At 47.6% G+C, this 24,262-nt stretch overlaps 4 protein-coding genes across 5 annotated transcripts; 1 reads left to right on the top strand and 3 right to left on the bottom strand.

Annotated features, from left to right (window-relative positions):
• Window positions 1-229: 229 nt before the first annotated feature.
• Window positions 230-6,005, bottom strand: frmd8 (FERM domain containing 8; the record flags this gene model as incomplete). The annotated part of the gene is given in 3 exon segments (XM_059019046.1): window positions 230-279; window positions 771-915; window positions 5,910-6,005. Coding segments are annotated over 2 exon segments (132 nt in total), but the record flags the coding sequence as incomplete, so codon positions are not given.
• On the top strand, window positions 3,026-9,401 carry LOC117398632 (solute carrier family 25 member 45). Of its 2 annotated transcripts, XM_059019044.1 has the most exons (7): window positions 3,026-3,780; window positions 4,315-4,486; window positions 5,937-5,980; window positions 6,337-6,408; window positions 7,096-7,278; window positions 8,111-8,378; window positions 8,819-9,401. In XM_059019044.1, the coding sequence occupies exons 2-7, from the start codon at window positions 4,450-4,452 to the stop codon at window positions 9,085-9,087; spliced, it is 873 nt and encodes a 290-aa protein (XP_058875027.1). In that variant the 5' UTR covers window positions 3,026-3,780; window positions 4,315-4,449; the 3' UTR covers window positions 9,088-9,401. The 2 variants fall into 2 exon arrangements, with proteins under 2 accessions (XP_058875027.1, XP_058875028.1); XM_059019045.1 differs by lacking the exon at window positions 3,026-3,780 and having other exon boundaries at window positions 4,035-4,486.
• A 139-nt stretch (window positions 9,402-9,540) lies between these two features.
• On the bottom strand, window positions 9,541-18,466 carry LOC117968531 (serine/arginine repetitive matrix protein 2-like). The gene is made up of 7 exons (XM_059019043.1): window positions 16,650-18,466; window positions 15,398-15,426; window positions 13,114-13,257; window positions 12,138-12,204; window positions 11,694-11,801; window positions 11,183-11,398; window positions 9,541-10,657 (listed from the first exon to the last, which is right to left on the bottom strand). Exons 1-7 carry the CDS (start codon window positions 18,423-18,425, stop codon window positions 10,010-10,012), a joined length of 2,988 nt encoding a protein of 995 aa, XP_058875026.1. The 5' UTR covers window positions 18,426-18,466; the 3' UTR covers window positions 9,541-10,009.
• Window positions 18,467-21,237: 2,771 nt separating this feature from the next.
• LOC131727766 (sororin-like) lies at window positions 21,238-23,901 on the bottom strand (the record flags this gene model as incomplete). Its single annotated transcript, XM_059019047.1, is given in 3 exon segments — window positions 21,238-21,743; window positions 22,628-23,188; window positions 23,863-23,901. Coding segments are annotated over 3 exon segments (681 nt in total), but the record flags the coding sequence as incomplete, so codon positions are not given.
• Window positions 23,902-24,262: the final 361 nt, after the last annotated feature.

Raw genomic sequence — 24,262 nt, 5'->3', positions numbered from 1 at the left:
GCTGCACTGCGGTGTCATTAACCAGGTAGATCAGCACACACCGAGCTGAGAGGAGAGACGAGAGAGGAGAGAGAGTGAGCTGCACTGCGGTGTCATTAACCAGGTAGATCAGCACACACCGAGCTGAGAGGAGAGAGGAGAGAGGGGAGAGAGTGAGCTGCACTGCGGTGTCATTAACCAGGTAGATCAGCACACACCGAGCTGAGAGGAGAGACGAGAGAGGGGAGAGAGTGAGCTGCACTGCGGTGTCATTAACCAGGTAGATCAGCACACACCGAGCTGAGAGGAGAGAGGAGAGAGGGGAGAGAGTGAGCTACACTGCCCTGTCATTAACCAGGTAGATCAGCACACACCGAGCTGAGAGGAGAGAGGAGAGAGGGGAGAGGGGAGAGAGTGAGCTACACTGCCCTGTCATTAACCAGGTAGATCAGCACACACCGAGCTGAGAGGAGAGAGGAGAGAGGGGAGAGGGGAGAGAGTGAGCTACACTGCCCTGTCAATAACCAGGTAGATCAGCACACACCGAGCTGAGAGGAGAGAGGAGAGAGGGGAGAGAGTGAGGGGGGAGGGAGAGAGGGGAGAGGGGAGAGAGGGGGAGATGGGGAGAGGGAGATGGGGAGGGGAAAAGATGGGAGGGGTAGGAGAAAGGGGGGGGGGGGAGATGCTAATATATATATATATATATATATATATATATATATATATATATATATATATATTGGTAAAGAATGTTATGGTGACACTACAGAGCCGTGCACCCCCACACTCACCCCTCGCCCCAGCTGAAGACACGCTGTCTCTCTGGGACACCTCCGAGGGGTCAGCTGGGGACCCCGAGTCACTCCCCTCCATCTGCAACCAAAACACAAGCACAGCCAGTCACAGCTCCCCACTGCAGGGCTGGGAACCAGACTCCTAAAAACAAACAAGAAAATGACTTCTAGAGGAAACGTTTGCCATTGAATTTACACTGAAGACGCTGAGAGAGACTTCTAGTGGAAACGTTTGCCATTGAATTTACACTGAAGACCCTGAGAAAGACTTCTAGTGGAAACGTTTGCCATTGAATTTACACTGAAGACACTGAGAGAGACTTCTAGTGGAAACGTTTGCCATTGAATTTACACTGAAGACGCTGAGAGAGACTTCTAGTGGAAACGTTTGCCGTTGAATTTACACTGAAGACGCTGAGAGAGACTTCTAGTGGAAACGTTTGCCATTGAATTTACACTGAAGACGCTGAGAGAGACTTCTAGTGGAAACGTTTGCCATTGAATTTACACTGAAGACCCTGAGAAAGACTTCTAGTGGAAACGTTTGCCGTTGAATTTACACTGAAGACGCTGAGAGAGACTTCTAGTGGAAACGTTTGCCATTGAATTTACACTGAAGATGCTGAGAGAGACTTCTAGTGGAAACGTTTGCCATTGAATTTACACTGAAGACGCTGAGAAAGACTTCTAGTGGAAACATTTGCCATTGAATTTACACTGAAGACGCTGAGAGAGACTTCTAGTGGAAACGTTTGCCATTGAATTTACACTGAAGACACTGAGAAAGACTTCTAGTGGAAACGTTTGCCATTGAATTTACACTGAAGACGCTGAGAGAGACTTCTAGTGGAAACGTTTGCCATTGAATTTACACTGAAGATGCTGAGAGAGACTTCTAGTGGAAACGTTTGCCATTGAATTTACACTGAAGACGCTGAGAAAGACTTCTAGTGGAAACATTTGCCATTGAATTTACACTGAAGACGCTGAGAGAGACTTCTAGTGGAAACGTTTGCCATTGAATTTACACTGAAGACACTGAGAGAGACTTCTAGTGGAAGCGTTTGCCATTGAATTTACACTGAAGACGCTGAGAGAGACTTCTAGTGGAAACGTTTGCCATTGAATTTACACTGAAGACGCTGAGAGAGACTTCTAGTGGAAACGTTTGCCATTGAATTTACACTGAAGACGCTGAGAGAGACTTCTAGTGGAAACGTTTGCCATTGAATTTACACTGAAGACGCTGAGAGAGACTTCTAGTGGAAACGTTTGCCATTGAATTTACACTGAAGACACTGAGAAAGACTTCTAGTGGAAACGTTTGCCATTGAATTTACACTGAAGACACTGAGAAAGACTTCTAGTGGAAACGTTTGCCATTGAATTTACACTGAAGACCCTGAGAGAGACTTCTAGTGGAAACGTTTGCCATTGAATTTACACTGAAGACGCTGAGAGAGACTTCTAGTGGAAACATTGGCATTGAATTTACACTGAAGACACTGAGAGAGACTTCTAGTGGAAACGTTTGCCATTGAATTTACACTGAAGACACTGAGAAAGACTTCTAGTGGAAACGTTTGCCATTGAATTTACACTGAAGACGCTGAGAAAGACTACTAGCGGAAAACTTGTACTGAAGTTTAAGAATTAAATAAAGAATGATATTTAATATGTTTAGTTTTAGTGTAAAAAGGAAATAAATCAAGCTATATTCGTTTGTTTGGTTTGGTTTGGTTTTTTAAATAACCGCGCATTTGTTTTAAAAATATAACATTTCCACGTTCTAACTAACGAACGAGTTTAAAATCCTCCAGCAACACGACTCAACGAAACGATTACCTGTTTGATGTTTTATTTGTTTCTGTTATATATAAACAAAACAAAAAAAAAACAGTTTTTTCTCGAACAGGAGAAACTAAAAAAAAAAAAAAAACAAACTCACTGGTGAAAAAAAACCGGAACTGTGGAACTACCCTCAACCCGGAAACAGATTGACGTCACGGACAGGGAGACCCCGCCCACACACCGTCTGTCATAACTAAAAATATGACGCTATGACGTAATTATTATTATTATTATTATTATTTATTTCTTAGCAGACGCCCTTATCCAGGGCGACTTACAATTGTTACAAGATATCACATTATTTTTTACATACAATTCCCCATTTATACAGTCGGGTTTTTACTGGAGCAATCTAGGTAAAGTACCTTGCTCAAGGGTACAGCAACAGTGTCCCCCCCCCACCTGGGATTGAACCCACGACCCTCCGGTCAAGAGTCCAGAGCCCTGACCGCTACTCCACACTGCTGCCCGTATATCAAAATATATAGGCAGAAGATTATATGCGTTTTAGAAATGTGTGCTGTATCACGCGTGCATATAGCTGCAGATATTGCATTGAAGACGTCGATAAAGAAAGCTATTGCATTGCAGACTTAAGTATTTGTAAAGAAATTATTTTTTATTAACCCGTAAAATACTATTTAAAACACGTGCTGCGTGCAGACAGACCGCATTGACCCCTCTGGTGCACGAAATATTGAAAACAGCTGACAAAGCAAACACTGGTTTTGAACACGTGGTACATTTATTTATGTATTTTTTTATATTCGTTTCAATTACTTTATATGGGGGGAAGGCATCCGTCTCATATGTGAGGCTGTCGTGCATGAAATGGTAAAAAAAATCTAAAATAAAATAACACTGCGCATTTAAAGTCCAGACCCTGGCACTAAACATTCGCTGAAGCCTGATTTTCAGCGTGAAACCGAAAGCGGTATTATTTGCGCACACACACGCACACTCCGCAAATCGGTTTAAAGCGTTAATTTTGAAATTTCACGCCTTCGATTTTAAACGCTACACTCCAGCTGGCCGCTAGGGGTCGTGTGTTGATTAAGAATCCGTGACCTCGACCGAGTTTACGAGGCTCATTCTTCAGCGAAGTACAAAGAGCAGATTGCGTTGCAAGCACCGACATGGCTCGGTAAACATACAGGTAACCCATCTATCTATCTATCTATCCTAGACAAAAAAATGGAAACACCTGGGCAAATGAGGGACATTGAAAGCATTTGGGGTTTCCATTTCTTTGTCCACTACCTGTGTACAATGCATACTGAAGAAAGTTATATAAAAACACACACACACACTATATATATATATATATATATATATATATATATATATATATATATATATATATATATATATATATATATATAGTTATATAATTAGTATGCATTAATGTGTTTGTATTTTACAGTATTGTGTGCAGTGTAACGCGTCAGGTCGGATCAATCGATGCTTTTCACGTTGTTTTTGCTGCTGTTTTCATGCAATGCTGTATATAGTTTAATTCTAACTCCTGCCTCGCTGTTGAAATAAAGTTTGCGAATCCCTGAACCCTCTCTACCGCTTCCGCTTGCTGCCTTGTGAAAGTTCTCCTCTGTAAATCTGCACGGTCACTTTGCTGTGATCCACCTCTCTCTTATAACTGCATCTCGCATTGTTTTTTTTTTTTGGGGTGCAGCTGTTCAAAGCCTCGTCGCTGCTTTTTAGTTCCGCTTGTTTGTACCCCGACCTCCTTCGTTCGGTTCCGTTCCTAAGAGTCTTTTCCGACCGGCTTGTGCTGCCCTTTCCGAACTCAGCAGGACCCTGAGGCGGGATGCACTTTTCAGAGTTCATCGCGGGATGGATTTCGGGTGAGCTCCAGAACCTAGCTTACCACGATTTATTTTTATAATCTGCTTTACCAGACCTCTCTGTGCTTTACAATGTTTCCCTATGCTTTACCAGACCTCTCTGTGCTTTACAATGTTCCCCTATGCTTTACCAGACCTCTCTGTGCTTTACAATGCTTCCCTATGCTTTACCAGACCTCTCTGTGCTTTACAATGCTTCCCTGTGCTTTACCAGACCTCTCTGTGCTTTACAATGCTTCCCTATGCTTTACCAGACCTCTCTGTGCTTTACAATGCTTCCCTATGCTTTACCAGACCTCTCTGTGCTTTACAATGCTTCCCTATGCTTTACCAGACCTCTCTGTGCTTTACAATGCTTCCCTATGCTTTACCAGACCTCTCTGTGCTTTACAATGCTTCCCTATGCTTTACCAGACCTCTCTGTGCTTTACAATGCTTCCCTATGCTTTACCAGACCTCTCTGTGCTTTACAATGCTTCCCTATGCTTTACCACGCCTCTCTGTGCTTTACAATGCTTCCCTATGCTTTACCACACCTCTCTGTGCTTTACAATGCTTCCCTATGCTTTACCAGACCTCTCTGTGCTTTACAATGCTTCCCTATGCTTTGCCAGACCTCTCTGTGCTTTACAATGCTTCCCTATGCTTTGCCAGACCTCTCTGTGCTTTACAATGCTTCCCTATGCTTTACCAGACCTCTCTGTGCTTTACAATGCTTCCCTATGCTTTACCAGACCTCTCTGTGCTTTACAATGCTTCCCTATGCTTTACCAGACCTCTCTGTGCTTTACAATGCTTCCCTGTGCTTTACCAGACCTCTCTGTGCTTTACCATGCTTCCCTATGCTTTACCACACCTCTCTGTGCTTTACAATGCTTCCCTGTGCTTTACCAGACCTCTCTGTGCTTTACAATGCTTCCCTATGCTTTACCAGACCTCTCTGTGCTTTACAATGCTTCCCTGTGCTTTACCAGACCTCTCTGTGCTTTACAATGCTTCCCTATGCTTTACCAGACCTCTCTGTGCTTTACAATGCTTCCCTATGCTTTACCAGACCTCTCTGTGCTTTACAATGCTTCCCTGTGCTTTACCAGACCTCTCTGTGCTTTACAATGCTTCCCTATGCTTTACCAGACCTCTCTGTGCTTTACAATGCTTCCCTATGCTTTACCAGACCTCTCTGTGCTTTACAATGCTTCCCTATGCTTTACCAGACCTCTCTGTGCTTTACAATGCTTCCCTATGCTTTACCAGACCTCTCTGTGCTTTACAATGCTTCCCTATGCTTTACCAGACCTCTCTGTGCTTTACAATGCTTCCCTATGCTTTACCACACCTCTCTGTGCTTTACAATGCTGTCACTGTGCTGTATCACACAGTGCTGTGTTTTTACTATGGGATGCTTGTATAAGGGTTAGTTTACCCTGGTTTGTGTGTCTCCTCTCCCCAGGTGCTGTGGGGTTGGTGGTCGGACATCCCATGGACACGATCAAGGTAGGGTAGAATACCCACCTGGACTCAATTACAATTACACCTGCAATTACAATGATGTTCAATTACAATTACACCTACAATTACGCTGCAGTACTGTAATTACAATTTCATTTAAAAAGCAACATGAACCGCTCCCCGTGAATGTGTCTCACTCTGCTTATTATAAACAACCGAAGCAATAATCATAATCATAATAATCATAATCACAGGTACCAATACACACGCTTACTCAAACAATAGCCTGTATCGTACAGCACCCCATGCGATATCCTCTCTCTCTCTCTCTCTCTCTCTCTCTCTCTCTCTCTCTCTCTCTCTCTGATACATTAATATTTATTCATTTTGTTTCGTTCGAGGTTCGACTGCAGACTCAGTTGAAGTACAGAGGGATTATAGACTGCATGATCAAGATCTACAAACATGAGCGAGTATGTATATTATTATTATTATTATTATTATTATTATTATTATTATTATTATTATTACTGCTGCTGCTATTTACCCTTATAAAAGTTTACCACACTACCAGACCTCTCTGTGCTTTACAATGCTTCCCTATGCTTTACCACACCTCTCTGTGCTTTACAATGCTTCCCTATGCTTTACCAGACCTCTCTGTGCTTTACAATGCTTCCCTATGCTTTACCACACCTCTCTGTGCTTTACAATGCTTCCCTATGCTTTACCAGACCTCTCTGTGCTTTACAATGCTTCCCTATGCTTTACCAGACCTCTCTGTGCTTTACAATGCTTCCCTGTGCTTTACCAGACCTCTCTGTGCTTTACAATGCTTCCCTATGCTTCACCAGACCTCTCTGTGCTTTACAATGCTTCCCTATGCTTTACCAGACCTCTCTGTGCTTTACAATGCTTCCCTATGCTTTACCAGACCTCTCTGTGCTTTACAATGCTTCCCTATGCTTTACCAGACCTCTCTGTGCTTTACAATGCTTCCCTATGCTTTACCAGACCTCTCTGTGCTTTACAATGCTTCCCTATGCTTTACCAGACCTCTCTGTGCTTTACAATGCTTCCCTATGCTTTACCAGACCTCTCTGTGCTTTACAATGCTTCCCTATGCTTTACCACACCTCTCTGCTTTTTTGTTTTCTCAGATTCCTGGATTTTTCAAAGGAATGAGTTTCCCAGTCCTCAGTGTTGCTGTGGGCAACGCAGTGGTTTTCAGTTCCTATAGCAACGCCCTGGAGTTCATCAGCCAATCACAGCGCAGTGACAGAAGCTCCTCCCCTTCCTCTGTGGAGATATTTGTGGCTGGCTGTTTTTCAGGGGCTGCTCAGGCAAGGACAGAACAGCTTCAAACCATCTGTCATAATAAGAGTTCTGCCATACAATCAGGGGAGCGCAGGGGTCCCCGAGGGTCTCCCCTGGTAAAGGCACGGCCGCGTGGTGTGCAGGGGGGAGTCACACAGTCAGGGGAGCGCAGGGGTCCCCGAGGGTCTCCCCTGGTAAAGGCACGGCCGCGTGGTGTGCAGGGGGGAGTCACACAGTCAGGGGAGCGCACTTTTTTTTTTATATGCTTTACCAGACCTCTCTGTGCTTTACAATGCTTGCCTATGCTTTACCAGACCTCTCTGTGCTTTACAATGCTTCCCTATGCTTTACCAGACCTCTCTGTGCTTTACAATGCTTCCCTATGCTTTACCAGACCTCTCTGTGCTATACAATGCTTCCCTATGCTTTACCAGACCTCTCTGTGCTTTACAATGCTTCCCTATGCTTTACCAGACCTCTCTGTGCTTTACAATGCTTCCCTATGCTTTACCAGACCTCTCTGTGCTTTACAATGCTTCCCTATGCTTTACCAGACCTCTCTGTGCTTTACAATGCTTCCCTATGCTTTACCAGACCTCTCTGTGCTTTACAATGCTTCCCTATGCTTTACCAGACCTCTCTGTGCTTTACAATGCTTCCCTATGCTTTACCAGACCTCTCTGTGCTTTACAATGCTTCCCTATGCTTTACCACACCTCTCTGTGCTTTACAATGCTTCCCTATGCTTTACCAGACCTTTCTGTGCTTTACAATGCTTCCCTATGCTTTACCAGACCTCTCTGTGCTTTACAATGCTTGCCTATGCTTTACCAGACCTCCCTGGTTCCTCTCCTCCAGGTTCTGGTGATGGCGCCGGTGGACTTGGTGAAGGTCCGACTGCAGAACCAGAGCCACCCTCACCAGTCCGTGAGCGGGGGTGGGGCGGGGGGGCCCCAGTACAGGGGCCCGGTTCACTGCGTGGCCTCCATCCTGCGGCAGGAGGGGGTCCCGGGGCTGTACCGGGGTGTGGGGGCCCTGGCCCTGCGAGACATCCCCTGCTACGGACTGTACTTCCTACCCTATGAGCTGCTGTGCCGGACCCTGACTGAGGAGGGACATCAGCCAGGTACAGAGATCGGGACCAAGCTAGCACAGAAGAGCTGCAGAGAGCGTGGGGGGGTTAATGGGGGGGGTTGGGCTTAGTGGGGGGTGGTTAGTGGGGGCGGGTTGAGCTTAGTGGGGGGGTTAGTGGGGGGGGGGTGGGCTTTGTGGGGGGGTTGGGCTTAGTGGGGTGGGGGGGTTGGGTTTAGTGGTTAGTGGGGGGGGTTGAAGTTAGTGGGGTGGTGGGGTTAGTTGGGTTGGGGTTAGTGGGTTGGGGTTGGGTTGAGTTTGGGGGGGGGGTGTCAGTGTGTGTGTCTCAGCAGACACATAGAAAGCCCTGCAGTCGATTGCTTTGACATTCATACAGTCTCCTGTAGTATTCCTCGACACTGTTGAGTGGCTCTCCTGTAACAGTTGTGGTTGATCTGCTGGCTGAGTCATTAACCGTGTCTGCCCCCCCCCCAGGCACGGCGACGGTCCTGGTGGCAGGGGGCTGTGCGGGCGTGGTCACCTGGAGCTGTGCCACGCCCATGGACGTGGTGAAGGCGCGGCTGCAGATGGAGGGGGTGCAGGGGCAGCGGTACGGGGGCGTGCTGGCCTGCGTGAGGGAGAGCGTGAGGGCGGAGGGGGGCGCCGTGCTGTTCAAGGGGCTCCTGGCGAACAGCGTCCGCGCCTTTCCCGTCAACGCTGTCACCTTCCTGACCTACGAGAGCCTGCTGAGGGGCATGCAGTGACCGCCCCTTTAAGGGATGACGTCGCCACCGTCCGCGCCCCTTTAAGAAATGACATCACAGCCGCCACCCATTCCTGTCAGAGATGACATCATAGCCATCATTGCTGTAATTAATGAGGCAGAACTGAATTCCACGCTCCTTTTGAAGAGGTGGCACCTGCTCCATTTTAGACTGGCTGGTGACGCACGGAGACTGTTTGACAGCCCGGGCACGGAGAGCAGCGCTACGGAAAGCCTTTTACTGCAAACAAAATCATGTTTTTTGCGAATGGTTTTACTAAACTTGGGGATTAAACCAAAAAATGGACACTTAAATGTGTGTTGTGTGTCAGAATAGTTATTTCATTTTCCAGACTTATACACCGATACCCCAAAACACAGACGGGCTACCCCACGCGCACACACTGACACGCACGCACGCACACACTGACACACACATACACACACTGACACAGACAAACGCACACACTGACACACACACACCAGTCAGACCACCCTTAAGGAAGATCATTAGAAACAGAGAGAAAGAGAAATCAATTTAAAGGGAAGGACAGTTAAGTCATAATATTCTTTTTTTTATTTTTTAACACATCCTAGTAAATGAAGGGGGGGTGTGTGTGTGTGTATATATATATATATATATATATATATATATATATATATATATGTATATATAGTTTTTAAGAGAGTATCACATCACTACAGTGTACAGCCATGGCAATGTCTAGAATTTTATGATCGAGACATCATTCTAAAAAGAAAAAAAAACTATATTAGCATAATTTGGATCTCGTGTTTGACGTCGCGCAGTCAGAGAAACTTTAGTTAAACCGGAAAAAAATCCCATTCGTGCCAATCCTTCAGTGAATCCCGACCGGAATGCTGGCCCATCCTGATCCCCATCCCCGTTCCCGGTCCCCTCCTCATCTCCTTGTTCCTCTGGGACCCGCATTCCCCGGCACCCCCCCTCCCCTGCGCCCCCATGCAGCCCCGAGCGCGGTGTGGCGTAGTCGCCCTTCCTCCTCTTCCAGCTCCTCCTCCTTTTCCGAGACCTGGGAATCCGTCCCGTCATCCCAAGACGCCCCGGCCCCTTCCCCTCTCTCCCCTCCCCGCCGCCGCGGACTGCAGTGCTCCAGCTTCCCCAGCAGGGGGGGCTGCAGCTGCCTGATGAAACCGTCTAGCGTCCTCTGCGCCGACTCGCAGGCCCTCTTCCTCGTCGGCGCCCGAATCCGGCTTTTTTTCCAGCCGTGGGGACTCTCCGAGTCGTCGGAGTCCTCGGGGCTCTCCCCTAGCGGCTGGTGCAGGTCTTGCAGCCCTTCCGTGGGCTGGAGGTGGCAGTCTGTGGGCCGGTGAGTTGTGGGGCGGATTTCTTCCAGGCTGGTGGACAGGAGGCGGAGGGGGGAGGAAAGACTGCCGGAACAGCCCCGGTGGGCTTGGGGGTGGGGCTTGTTCCGGTAGCCCTGGTCGCCCGCGGGTGAGTCGCGTGTCAGTTTTCCGTGGCGTGGCGCCGTGGTGTCAAGGCTGGGCACTGGCAGGCTTTGGTGGGGCGTGCAGAATTCGAAATGGGGTACCTGCAGACGAGGGGGGGGGAGTTAGATTTTGTTATTTAAATGTTCCCCAGCTGAATATTTGTACCCCCTTATTTTTTTTATTTTTTGGAGGGGATAAAGTAATCTTTCTTTGCATATAAGTCTACATCCATTCGCCTTCAACTAAAACCTTAATTTTAAGACCCCTAACCTTATCCCCAAGCCCAACCCCACCCTTACCCCTAAACCCTAGTCCTGTACCATCCAGTCCCCTCTGACAGGTCCAGTCTTTCCTACAGTGATTATACAGACATGCAGAATTTAAACCCTACACTAATTATAGTCTCTCTCTCTCTCTCTCTCTCTCTCTCTCTCTCTCTCTCTCTCTCTCTCTCTCTCTTTCTCTCGCTCTCTCTCTACCTTCAGGGTGTGAGAGAATCTCCTCAGTTCCTCTGTTCCACCCTCGCTCTCTCTGGAGGCCTGGGGTGTGGCTTCCTGCTGTAGGTCACTCCAGGGGGAGAAGGCAGTGACTCTGGCCCTCCCTCCCCCTCCTAGCCCAGCCCTCACCAACTCCTCCCCCCCTTTCTCCAACCAATCCGATTCGTCCTCCTCTGGAACCGGCCCCATCCTGCCCTGGGATTGGTTGCTCGGCCCCGCGGGGCGGAGCTCCATCTCCGAGTGGGCGGAGTCCATGAAGGGGGCGGGCGGGAGCAGGGATTGGTCGGCGTGGTCTTCCAATTCCAGGAAGTGTTTTCCTAGAACGTCCTGGAGCAGAGACGGGATCTGTCCGTAAAAAAATACGAATAATAGATGAAGGAATAAATTAGGGAGTTTTAAATCGATTAACAATTCATTGATTAATCACGCCTGTGGGCTCTGATCGAGTAAAAAGAAGTCTCCTGGGTTGTAGATGGTGTACTGGGAGCTGTGCTGTGTACTGGGAGCTGTGTACTGGGAGCTGTGCTGTGTACTGGGAGCTGTGTACTGGGAGCTGTGTACTGGGAGCTGCGCTGTGTACTGGGAGCTGTGTACTGGGAGCTGTGCTGTGTACTGGGAGCTGTGTGCTGTGTAAGCTCACGTTGATGGTCTCCAGTGTGCAGATGGTGTTCTGGGCGCTGCTCAGCTGCTCAGTCAGCTCCGAGATCCTCTGGCTCTGATTCTTCCTCTCCAGCTCCACACTGAGCATCTTAAACCAGAAACACAGTCCTGCAAAACGCTCTAATAAAATACTCTAATACAATGTTCTAAAAATGCTCTAATAAAATGCTCTAATAAAATGCTCTAATGAAATACTCTAATAAAATGCTCTAATAAGATGTTCTAAAAATGCTCTAATAAAATGTTTTAAAAATGCTCTAACAAAACACTAATAAAATGTTCTAAAAATGCTCTAATAACATGCTCTAATAAATGTTCTAAAAATGCTTGAATAAAATGCTCTAATAGAAATCCAGCTGTGGCTTATCTAGCTGTCCCCTCAGTGACTGCGTGGAGAAGACCAGCAGGAGGCGCTGTGACTCACAGCAGAGCGCAGCCTCTCTTCCAGAGCCTGGTTGGTTTGCTGAGAGCTCGTGTAATCCTCCCGGAGCCTGTTTGAGGGGACGATGCACAAGATACACAACGCAAAGAAATCAGTGAGCTGCTGCAGCAGCTTAAAGGAGGAAAGAACATACAGAGGAGGCAGTGAAGGGCTACCGATCTGAAGAGCGCTCCAACTCTGTGCTAATCTGGCATGCATCTACATAAGAACATAAGAACATCAGAACGTTTCCAAACGAGAGGAGGCCCCATTCAGCCCATCTTTGCTCGTTTGGTTGTTAGTAGCTTATTGATCCCAGAATCTCATCAAGCAGCTTCTGGAAGGATCCCAGGGTGTCAGCTTCAAACAACATTACTGGGGAGTTGGTTCCAGACCCTCACAATTCTCTGTGTAAAAAAGTGCCTCCTATTTTCTGTTCTGAATGCCCCTTTATCTAATCTCCATTTGTGGCCCCTGGTCCTTGAATCTTTTTTCAGGTCAAAAAAGTTCCCCTATATACTACATTGATATATATACACACACACACACACTGCTGTGCAAAAGTCTCAGACATGTTGCATTGTTCTACTCTGATGCATTCTGAGCATCAACAATCTCCTCAAAGCCTCCGCTCGTGTTTTCTGCTATTATAACAGCCTTGACTCGCATACAGAAGGAAACTCATTGAGTGAAATCTCTCGCGTCGCTCGATTTTCAAGCTGTGGTATCCGAAGCACAATCAACAAGCACAGAGAAGCATCACCTGTCATTGACAAACCCAGGACTGGAATAACCAACAAGCTGTCTAACAAGGACGAGCGACACTTGAAGATAACACACAGGCACACAGGGAGTCAGTGGCTGAGCCGGGATTTGAACCTCCCTTTTTCTCTAACCCCTGGACCATGCATATAGTTATTTAGAATTTAAAGAAATTAAAAACCTCCTCCACTAAAGAGAAATAAAACTGCGACCTCACCTCCTGTACCTGTCACTCAGGCTCTGAAGCTCCTCCCTCGTCCTCTGGAGCTCCGCCTCCAGGTGATGCGGACTGCTCTTGAACTCTGACCCCACCTGGTCCCTCTCGTGTCCGGTCTTGCCCGGATTCTGGTCCTCCAGGTAACTGAAACTCACGACATCGTGATTCAAGCTGCAGCTGTCTGGTTTGTTTCAGGCAGCCCCCTTTAACCTAGCATGAAAACTCTACAATCATTCAGAATGTGTTTTATTACTGAGATCATTCAAGTCAGAGCTGGAGGTGAATCACAATGTAACTGTGCAGTTCAGATTCAATGCAATGGAGCTGAGGGAGTTCATTCTATATAGAGGGGGTGGAATTCAATATGTTAACAAGGGAACATTATTCAGCAGCTTTCATTGGACTCTATGAAGCTGAGGGAGTTCATTCTATATAGAGGGGGTGGAATTCAATATGTTAACAAGGGAACATTATTCAGCAGCTTTCATTGGACTCTATGAAGCTGAGGGAGTTCATTCTATATAGAGGGGGTGGAATTCAATATGTTAACAAGGGAACATTATTCAGCAGCTTTCATTGGACTCTATGAAGCTGAGGGAGTTCATTCTATATAGAGGGGGTGGAATTCAATATGTTAACAAGGGAACATTATTCAGCAGCTTTCATTGGACTCTATGAAGCTGAGGGAGTTCATTCTATATAGAGGGGGTGGAATTCAATATGTTAACAAGGGAACATTATTCAGCAGCTTTCACTGGACTCTATGAAGCTGAGGGAGTTCATTCTATATAGAGGGGGTGGAATTCAATATGTTAACAAGGGAACATTATTCAGCAGCTTTCATTGGACTCTATGAAGCTGAGGGAGTTCATTCTATATAGAGGGGGTGGAATTCAATATGTTAACAAGGGAACATTATTCAGCAGCTTTCATTGGACTCTATGAAGCTGAGGGAGTTCATTCTATATAGAGGGTGTGGAATTCAATATGTTAACAAGGGAACATTATTCAGCAGCTTTCATTGGACTCTATGAAGCTGAGGGAGTTCATTCTATATAGAGGGGGTGGAATTCAATATGTTAACAAGGGAACATTATTCAGCAGCTTTCATTGGACTCTATGAAGCTGAGGGAGTTCATTCTATATAGAGGGGGTGGAATTCAATATGTTAACAAGGGAACATTATTCAGCAGCTTTCACTGGACTCTATGAAGCTGAGGGAGTTCATTCTATATAGAGGGGGTGGAATTCAATATGTTAACAAGGGAACATTATTCAGCAGCTTTCATTGGACTCTATGAAGCTGAGGGAGTTCATTCTATATAGAGGGGGTGGAATTCAATATGTTAACAAGGGAACATTATTCAGCAGCTTTCATTGGACTCTATGAAGCTGAGGGAGTTCATTCTATATAGAGGGGGTGGAATTCAATATGTTAACAAGGGAACATTATTCAGCAGCTTTCACTGGACTCTATGAAGCTGAGGGAGTTCATTCTATATAGAGGGGGTGGAATTCAATATGTTAACAAGGGAACATTATTCAGCAGCTTTCATTGGACTCTATGAAGCTGAGGGAGTTCATTCTATATAGAGGGGGTGGAATTCAATATGTTAACAAGGGAACATTATTCAGCAGCTTTCATTGGACTCTATGAAGCTGAGGGAGTTCATTCTATATAGAGGGGGTGGAATTCAATATGTTAACAAGGGAACATTATTCAGCAGCTTTCATTGGACTCTATGAAGCTGAGGGAGTTCATTCTATATAGAGGGGGTGGAATTCAATATGTTAACAAGGGAACATTATTCAGCAGCTTTCATTGGACTCTATGAAGCTGAGGGAGTTCATTCTATATAGAGGGGGTGGAATTCAATATGTTAACAAGGGAACATTATTCAGCAGCTTTCATTGGACTCTATGAAGCTGAGGGAGTTCATTCTATATAGAGGGGTGGAATTCAATATGTTAACAAGGGAACATTATTCAGCAGCTTTCATTGGACTCTATGAAGCTGAGCGAGTTCATTCTATATAGAGGGGGTGGAATTCAATATGTTAACAAGGGAACATTATTCAGCAGCTTTCACTGGACTCTATGAAGCAAATGCATGAGATCCTCATATGAAACATAAGGATGCCATTTTTGCCCCCCTCATATATAAAGCAATGGAAAAATATATATTTATTATGTGCCTAAAACTTTCCAGCTGTTTTCAATATGTCATGCAAGAGCGAACGATTCAATAAATACAAACAAACAGATCATACAAAACGTGACTCACGGCGCTCGGCTCGCCTGGGCTCCCGGCTCCTGCAACGAGAACGCGGGTCGCAGATCAATATTCACTGCATGCGATTTATCAACAGGCACCGATCGGGGCTGCACGGATCAATGCGAAGCCGTTGGGGGGTTTCGCGTGCAGAGCGGGTCGCGGATCAATACCGCGTGATCGGCTCCTGCAGTTTGAATAATGATATCGATAACAGACGGTGCTCCGGGACATTACACAAATATACAAGAGGACATCTTTACAGGACATCTACTTAATGAAATAACTCACCTTATAAAAGCTCACCATCGTATTTCTGCACAGCAATTTTGCAGCCCCCCCCCCATGCTTTTCCCCAGTTACAATGCTTCCCTATGCTTTACCAGACCTCTCTGTGCTTTACAATGCTTCCCTATGCTTTACCAGACCTCTCTGTGCTTTACAATGCTTCCCTATGCTTTACCAGACCTCTCTGTGCTTTACAATGCTTCCCTATGCTTTACCAGACCTCTCTGTGCTTTACAATGCTTCCCTATGCTTTACCAGACCTCTCTGTGCTTTACAATGCTTCCCTATGCTTTACCACACCTCTCTGTGCTTTACAATGCTTCCCTATGCTTTACCAGACCTCTCTGTGCTTTACAATGCTTCCCTATGCTTTACCACACCTCTCTGTGCTTTACAATGCTTCCCTATGCTTTACCAGACCTCTCTGTGCTTTACAATGCTTCCCTATGCTTTACCACACCTCTCTGTGCTTTACAATGCTTCCCTATGCTTTACCAGACCTCTCTGTGCTTTACAATGCTTCCCTATGCTTTACCACACCTCTCTGTGCTTTACAATGCTTCCCTATGCTTTACCAGACCTCTCTGTGCTTTACAATGCTTCCCTATGCTTTACCAGACCTCTCTGTGCTTTACAATGCTTCCCTATGCTTTACCAGACCTCTCTGTGCTTTACAATGCTTCCCTATGCTTTACCAGACCTCTCTGTGCTTTACAATGCTTCCCTATGCTTTACCAGACCTCTCTGTGCTTTACAATGCTTCCCTATGCTTTACCAGACCTCTCTGTGCTTTACAATGCTTCCCTATGCTTTACCAGACCTCTCTGTGCTTTACAATGCTTCCCTATGCTTTACCAGACCTCTCTGTGCTTTACAATGCTTCCCTATGCTTTACCAGACCTCTCTGTGCTTTACAATGCTTCCCTATGCTTTACCAGACCTCTCTGTGCTTTACAATCCTCACTCTGTACTTTACCTTGTATGGCGGTGCGCTGGTCCTCACCCCCACCTCCTCCTCCTCCCTCTCCCTCCTCCCGCTGGTTCCGGAACGGGACCCTTGGGCAGTCGGGACGCTGTGCTGCGGGAGACTCTGGGATTGGGAGCGGTGGGAATCCTCTCCCTCGTCGCGGACCCGCTGATCTCTGGGATGCAGGGAATGCTGTTGGGAACGCTGCTGAAGCCTCAGAGACAGAGAAGCCGACACCGCGCTGCCAGAGTCCCCGCGCCCGGGCAGGAGGGGGCCGAGTTCGGGGCTGGTGCTTGCGTCGGTTAACCTGGACGAGCCTGTGGGCCCGCGGCGGCCGTGACTAGCCGGACCCGGGCTGGTCTCCGGGCTGCTGCTGGCGTCGGTGTGCCGGGACGGCCCGGGCTGGTTCTGCCGGACCGCTCCGGGACCCTGCGGGCTGGCGCTGCTGCCTTGACCCTGTCTGGCAGACCGCCGGCTGGAGCAGCGGTCTGGACTGAGCGAGCCGCTGCTTCTCTTCTTCTTCTTCCTCCTTCTTGGGGCTCCCTGGGACTCCCCCTCGACCCCTCCCTCCTCCTCCACCTCCTCCTGCTCTGGCCCCCCTCCCAGGGGCTCACCCCCCTCCTCCTCCTCGTCCTCCCTCCTCTTCTCTCTGGATCGGCTGTGCTGGTTCCTGGAAGGCGTCTCCGGTTTCAACCCCAGAGAGCTGAGCCTGGAGGGACTCAGAACCTGCCTGGTGATCTCGTTCAGAAAGGCGGAAAACCTGAGCTTTTCCTGCACGAAAACCGGAACGGTCCCCCTTTCCTCCTCAGCCTCCTCCTCCTGCTCCTCCTGCTCCCCGCCCCTAGTTTTCCCCGCACTCCTAACCCCCTGTGCTCGACTCCCCTCTCTGTCCCAGATCACCTCCATGGACTTAGCCTTCCTGAAGACGCCCTCGGTCCCGGGTTTGTGCCCGCCGTTCTTCAGGATGCCCTTGCTGGGGAGCTGTGCAGACGATCCGGGCTTCTTGGGGGTCCAGGGGGCGGGCAGGACCTGGTCGTTGAAAGCCAGGCTGCGCTCCAGGCTGACCGTCTTGAACAAACTCCGGCCGGGCTCCGACTCCGACCCCAGCAGCCTCTCCTCGCTCTTACTCTGCCCTCTCCGGATTCGGGGGAACCCCTCGCGCTCCCCGCTCCGTCCGCGACTCTGCCGGCCTGAGCCTGCATCCCCTCCCTCCTCCTCCTCCTCCTCCTCTCCTCCTCTCCCGAATCCCGCTCTAATCTCTCCGGGAATGTCGACGCAGGATCTGGACTGCCTTGCAGGATGGCACAGTCGGGGGGCGCCGATCACATTGCGTTTTTTGTTACTGGGAGGCAACTGGAAGCTCTGGGTGCTTTCTTCGGAAGACCATGAAGCAGAGGAGGAGGATGAGGATGATGATGAAGTAGATGAGGAAGTTTGGGCGTCGCCTCGCCGCGGGTAACAAGGTCCCCCCTTCTCTCCCTCTCCAATCCAGCCGCGGCGTTGGGGATCCCCTCTCAAATCCAGCTCGCTGTGGACCCGGTCCGATCTGTAAGTCCGCTGATTGTTCCGCCGGTTCTGATTCTGGTTCTCGACCGGAGCGAAGAACTTCTCCAGCAGATCGAGTTTGTCGGCCGGCAGCTGGGCGCAGTCCGGGCTCTCCCAGGCGCCGCGGCGCGGCCGGGGGGGCGGGCGAGGGCTCCCGCTGTCCTCTCTCCCCGGCGCGGCGGGCGGGCGGTTCTGTCTCCTGTCGTTTAACTTCTGTCTGTTTCTGGCGGACGAACTCATGCTTTTGAAAACGCGTTGAAAAGTAAATAATAATAATAATAATAATAATAATAATAACTTAGTTAAAAGAAAACTCTCAAAGTGCGTCTTTTTTATTAAATATATATATATATATATATATATATATATATATATATATATATATATATATATATATATATATATATATATATATTTAATTAAAATTAAAAGACAGCAAATAAAATGTAATTTTAATTGAATTAAATTTTCACGTCAGACAGGAGTCCAGCATTTTTTTCTTTTACTATAGAAAGTATTTTTTTTGTTTTTGCAATGTTATTATTTATTTATTGGTATGGTTCATGAAATTATATTAAAATTATGATTAATTTTCCATGATATTAAAAGTCCAGTCTCTTGCTCTCCACATTCCTGCTTATTTTTCCTCCTCCAAAAATAATTCTCTTCGGTCAGTAAACTTTCTCGCTCGCAAGCTGCTAAACCAAATTTTTTTTTCTTTTAAAAAAAAGACAAACTGAAATTACAGCCTCATAAAACTCTCAGTCTGTGTGACAAATCCTTCTATCCCGTTTCCCAAATAGAGAGAGAGAGAGAGTTTAGAGAAATGCTGCCGCTCCCTTTCCTCTCTGACACTGAAGCGATTAAAATCACCGGACAAATGGTCAGGTTTTATTTTTGAACTCTCTCTCTATCTCTCTCTCTCCCTCCCCCTCTCTCTCTCCCTCTCCTCCCTCTCTCTCCCCCTCTCTCCTTCCCTCCCTCTCCCACTCTCTCTCTCCTTCCCTCCCTCTCCCACTCTCTCTCTCCATCCCTCCCTCTCCCCACTCTCTCTCTCCTTCCCTCCCTCCCCCCTCTCTCTCCATCCCTCCCTCTCCCCACTCTCTCTCTCCTTCCCTCCCTCTCCCCACTCTCTCTCTCTATCCATCCCTCTCCCCTCTCCCTCTCTTTCCCTCTGTCCCCCTCCCTCTCCCTCTCTCTATCTCCTCTCCCTCTCCCCCCCCCCCCTCTCCCTCTCTCTATCTCCTCTCCCTCTCCCCCCCTCCCTCTCTGAAATCGTATCCTCTCGGTTAATTTTTTAATTTGACGAAGCCGGTCGCTGGAGCGTGAAGGGAAACAGCCGATATTCATCCCGTCTCAAAGACCGGCCAGCCGTGCGCTTGACCTCCGATTCACGGACATTCAAGGAATGACCGGATGACCGGCCAGATCCGACCCGACAGTGCATTTCAAAACGATTATCATTATTATTTAGCAGACGCTTTTATCCAAAACTCAGGATGTTTAAAACATGTTAATATTGATATACGGACCAGGGATGGGAATCAGACTCCTATCTCACAGCAGTGTGATCCATTCCAGGTTTTACTGCTACCAGCTTGATCAGCCCCCAGTGTGTCTAGCTAACAAGCTCAGGTGTGTCTGATTATTAAACTCCTAGTGAAACCAGGACCGGATCACACTGCTCTCCTCTCCCGTTTAAAAAGGGGCTTGCAAAATGAATATTCTAGCGAAACACAACATGTGATGGATTTATGGGGTGTGAGTTTTTTAAGGGGGGGGGGGGGGGGGGGGTTAGAGGGGCTTTATTGATTCATCTGTTCCCATTCCGTCAACCGAAACCAACTGCTCCTGAGCCCGGACTGAGTCAGTGAACATTGCATTGATTGCCAATGGCTGGCACGTTGTCGGAACGCTGGTGTGCTGCGAGCGTTCTAGAACTCACGCGTCATCCTGTTCCGGGATTCTAAATCTAAATCTGTACCTAATGCTGCAGGCAAGTGCCTTCATCAGTGTTATTATTGAAACTAGAAGAGACCGAGTCAAGCAGACCAGCGTTTGGGCTCCAGTGCCTTCATCAGTGTTATTATTGAAACTAGAAGAGACCGAGTCAAGCAGACCAGCGTTTGGGCTCCAGCGCCTTCATCAGTGTGATTATTGAAACTAGAAGAGACCGAGTCAAGCAGACCAGCGTTTGGGCTCCAGCGCCTTCATCAGTGTGATTATTGAAACTAGAAGAGACCGAGTCAAGCAGACCAGCGTTTGGGCTCCAGTGCCTTCATCAGTGTGATTATTGAAACTAGAAGAGACCGAGTCAAGCAGACCAGCGTCTGGGCTCCAGCGCGTTCATCAGTGTGATTACTGAGACTAGAAGAGACCGAGTCAAGCAGACCAGCGTTTGGGCTCCAGTGCCTTCATCAGTGTGATTATTGAAACTAGAAGAGACCGAGTCAAGCAGACCAGCGTTTGGGCTCCAGTGCCTTCATCAGTGTGATTATTGAAACTAGAAGAGACCGAGTCAAGCAGACCAGCGTTTGGGCTCCAGCGCCTTCATCAGTGTTATTATTGAAACTAGAAGAGACCGAGTCAAGCAGACCAGCGTTTGGGCTCCAGCGCCTTCATCAGTGTGATTATTGAAACTAGAAGAGACCGAGTCAAGCAGACCAGCGTTTGGGCTCCAGCGCCTTCATCAGTGTTATTATTGAAACTAGAAGAGACCGAGTCAAGCAGACCAGCGTTTGGGCTCCAGTGTCTTCATCAGTGTGATTATTGAAACTAGAAGAGACCGAGTCAAGCAGACCAGCGTTTGGGCTCCAGTGCCTTCATCAGTGTGATTATTGAAACTAGAAGAGACCGAGTCAAGCAGACCAGCGTTTGGGCTCCAGTGCCTTCATCAGTGTTATTATTGAAACCAGAAGAGACCGAGTCAAGCAGACTGGTTCCGAGATCAATCAGAAACGGACAGGCTCTGACGGTCCGAACGGACTCCACTGGTTCCTAAATGTTCTTTTGAATAAAGAAATCCATACAAATTAAAAAAAAAAAAACAGGGAACGTTTTTAAAAGATTTATTTAAAAAAAAAAAAAGAAAAACACAGAAATAACTTTATACATACGAAATCAAATCTCTATACACACAAACGCAGGGACCGGACGAAACACTAAAGGGTTAACCAGCCGTGGGCTCGGAACTCAGAACAGAGGTGAACAAATATATATTTAGAAAAAAAAATAAAACAAAAGACAAAAACTACAACATCCAAACTGGGGCTCCTTTAACAAGCATTTCTCAGCTCTGAACACCAGGACTGGGTGCAACAGCAGCAGCAGCAGGGCTAGTGCGAGAGTTTTGAACCCTGACTCGTGTGTCCAGTCCTTTTCAGCCGGATCTCGGGGTTTAGACTGAAGGCAGTCCCCTCTTCCTCCTCCTCCTCCTCCTCCTCTCTTCGGTTCTCAGCGTGGTTTTGCGTTTCTCTCTCACTCCACACACAGGTCAAACTCCTCTGCAGCATCGAACTCCGCGTTCATCAGAGCAGCCAGACAGTCCAGCTCCGACATCTGAGAGGAGAAACAAACGCTAAATATGCTTTACCAGACCTCTCTGTGCTTTACAATGCTTCCCTATGCTTTACCAGACCTCTCTGTGCTTTACAATGCTTCCCTATGCTTTACCAGACCTCTCTGTGCTTTACAATGCTTCCCTATGCTTTACCAGACCTCTCTGTGCTTTACAATGCTTCCCTATGCTTTACCAGACCTCTCTGTGCTTTACAATGCTTCCCTATGCTTTACCAGACCTCTCTGTGCTTTACAATGCTTCCCTATGCTTTACCAGACCTCTCTGTGCTTTACAATGCTTCCCTATGCTTTACCAGACCTCTCTGTGCTTTACAATGCTTCCCTATGCTTTACCAGACCTCTCTGTGCTTTACAATGCTTCCCTATGCTTTACCAGACCTCTCTGTGCTTTACAATGCTTCCCTATGCTTTACCAGACCTCTCTGTGCTTTACAATGCTTCCCTATGCTTTACCAGACCTCTCTGTGCTTTACAATGCTTCCCTATGCTTTACCAGACCTCTCTGTGCTTTACAATGCTTCCCTATGCTTTACCAGACCTCTCTGTGCTTTACAATGCTTCCCTATGCTTTACCAGACCTCTCTGTGCTTTACAATGCTTCCCTATGCTTTACCAGACCTCTCTGTGCTTTACAATGCTTCCCTATGCTTTACCAGACCTCTCTGTGCTTTACAATGCTTCCCTATGCTTTACCAGACCTCTCTGTGCTTTACAATGCTTCCCTTCACAGTGTGTATCATCCCTCCATCACCTGTATCTCTCTCCCTCACCTCTCTCTCTCTCTCCCTCCCTCTTCCTCACCTCTCTCTCTCCCTCCCTCTTCCTCACCTCTCTCTCTCCCTCCCTCCCTCCCTCTTCCTCACCTGTATCTGCTGCACTTTCTTCTTCCTCCTCCTCTTCTCCTTCACCAGCGCCACTCCTGGGATGTCGAAGTCTTGTTCCGCGGCGGGGGGGCTCGTCTCAGCGACTCCCGCGCCGGCCCCCTCAAGCAGACTGCGGCCCCCGCCCCCCCTCACAGGAGAGACCCCACACAGCCCCTCGAAACCAAACAGGGAGAGCCTGTCGGGCCGGGGAGGCAGGGGGGACCCCGAGGGCGTCCCGTCGAAGGATCCAGCGCTCAGGCGGCTGTAGGACCTCCGCACTTTCTTGGACCAGATCAGGTTCGGCTGGTCTCGGGGCTCCTCGTTTGGGGGTGCCCCGGCTCTGCCTGCGGAGGGGGCGACGGGGGACAGGGTGTTTTTGGAGCGGGGGTCGTTCCGGGATGATTTTCGGTTGCTGACGTTCAAGGCGTCTCTGCCGTTCCTGATCGGAGAGTTATTCTCTGAATTCTTTGCGTTTTTGGATGGAGACGAGGAGGAAGAGGAGGAGGAAGGGCGTCGGACAGCGTTTTCTTTGTCTGCTTCTCCAGACGACAGCAAAGAGCCCTGAGAGAGAGAGAGAATGAGAGAGAGAGAGAATGAGAGAGAATGAGAGAGAGAATGAGAGAGAGAGAATGAGAGAGAGAGAGAGAGAATGAGAGAGAGAGAGAGAGAATGAGAGAGAGAGAGAGAATGAGAGAGAGAGAATGAGAGAGAGAGAGAGAGAATGAGAGAGAGAGAGAGAATGAGAGAGAGAGAATGAGAGAGAGAGAGAGAGAGAATGAGAGAGAGAGAGAGAGAGAGAGAGAGAGAGAGAGAGAGAGAGAGAGAGAGAGAAATAAATACCAAGGCATGAAAAGGACAGCCTGCAGAAAAACGATTGCCCGGACGGAGCTCTCTACAGTCAGGCGAGGGTTCGCTGGTGTGGATCGGGGGGCTGATTCCCCGTTCAGAGTGAATTCAGAAACAGCTGCTCGGGTTCGTGTGGGTCTCTGTTCTCCGCAGAGTCTTTAAGAAAAGCAGCGATCGGCACAAACCCAAGCAGCTGTTTCTGAATTCACTCTGAACGGGGAATCAGCCCCCCCTGATCCACACCAGCGACCCCTCGTCTGTGGAGAGCTCCGTCCAGATAATCAATTTCTACAGCAAATCAGAGGAAAGAAGCGATACCATTACAAAACTAACAACGAAGGGGGAAAAAAGGGTGTTTAAGTTTGTATTTGAGATGGCGTCTGTCTTACCCTGGGGCTGCGATGAATCTGAGGAGCAGCGTCACTCACCTGAGCAAAAACAAAACAAGAAGGAAGAAAGAAAGCAAACAAGACGAAAAGATGAAAAATAAACACAAGAAAACTAAAAAACGATAAAATACTAAAAAAAGACACATGATAAATTATAAAATACTAAGGGGGGGGGAATACCCCCTCACCCCCCCCCCAAAACAAACCAAAAAACAAAATCTCAGTGACATTTGAAGCTTAGAAAGAAAAATAAATTTAAATTCATGATAAAAATGATAAAATGCTAGGGGGGGGGGGGGGGGGATACTACCCCCCCCCCGCCAAAAAATAAATAAAATAATCTGACATATAAATATAAATCTATGTATTTGTTATTTTTTTGAATGAAGTAATTGAGAGT

The sequence above is a fragment of the Acipenser ruthenus genome, unplaced genomic scaffold (genome assembly GCF_902713425.1).
Source record: "Acipenser ruthenus unplaced genomic scaffold, fAciRut3.2 maternal haplotype, whole genome shotgun sequence".
In the NCBI taxonomy this organism is placed as follows: Eukaryota; Metazoa; Chordata; class Actinopteri; order Acipenseriformes; family Acipenseridae; genus Acipenser; species Acipenser ruthenus.
This window is presented reverse-complemented; position numbering and strand designations above follow the sequence as displayed.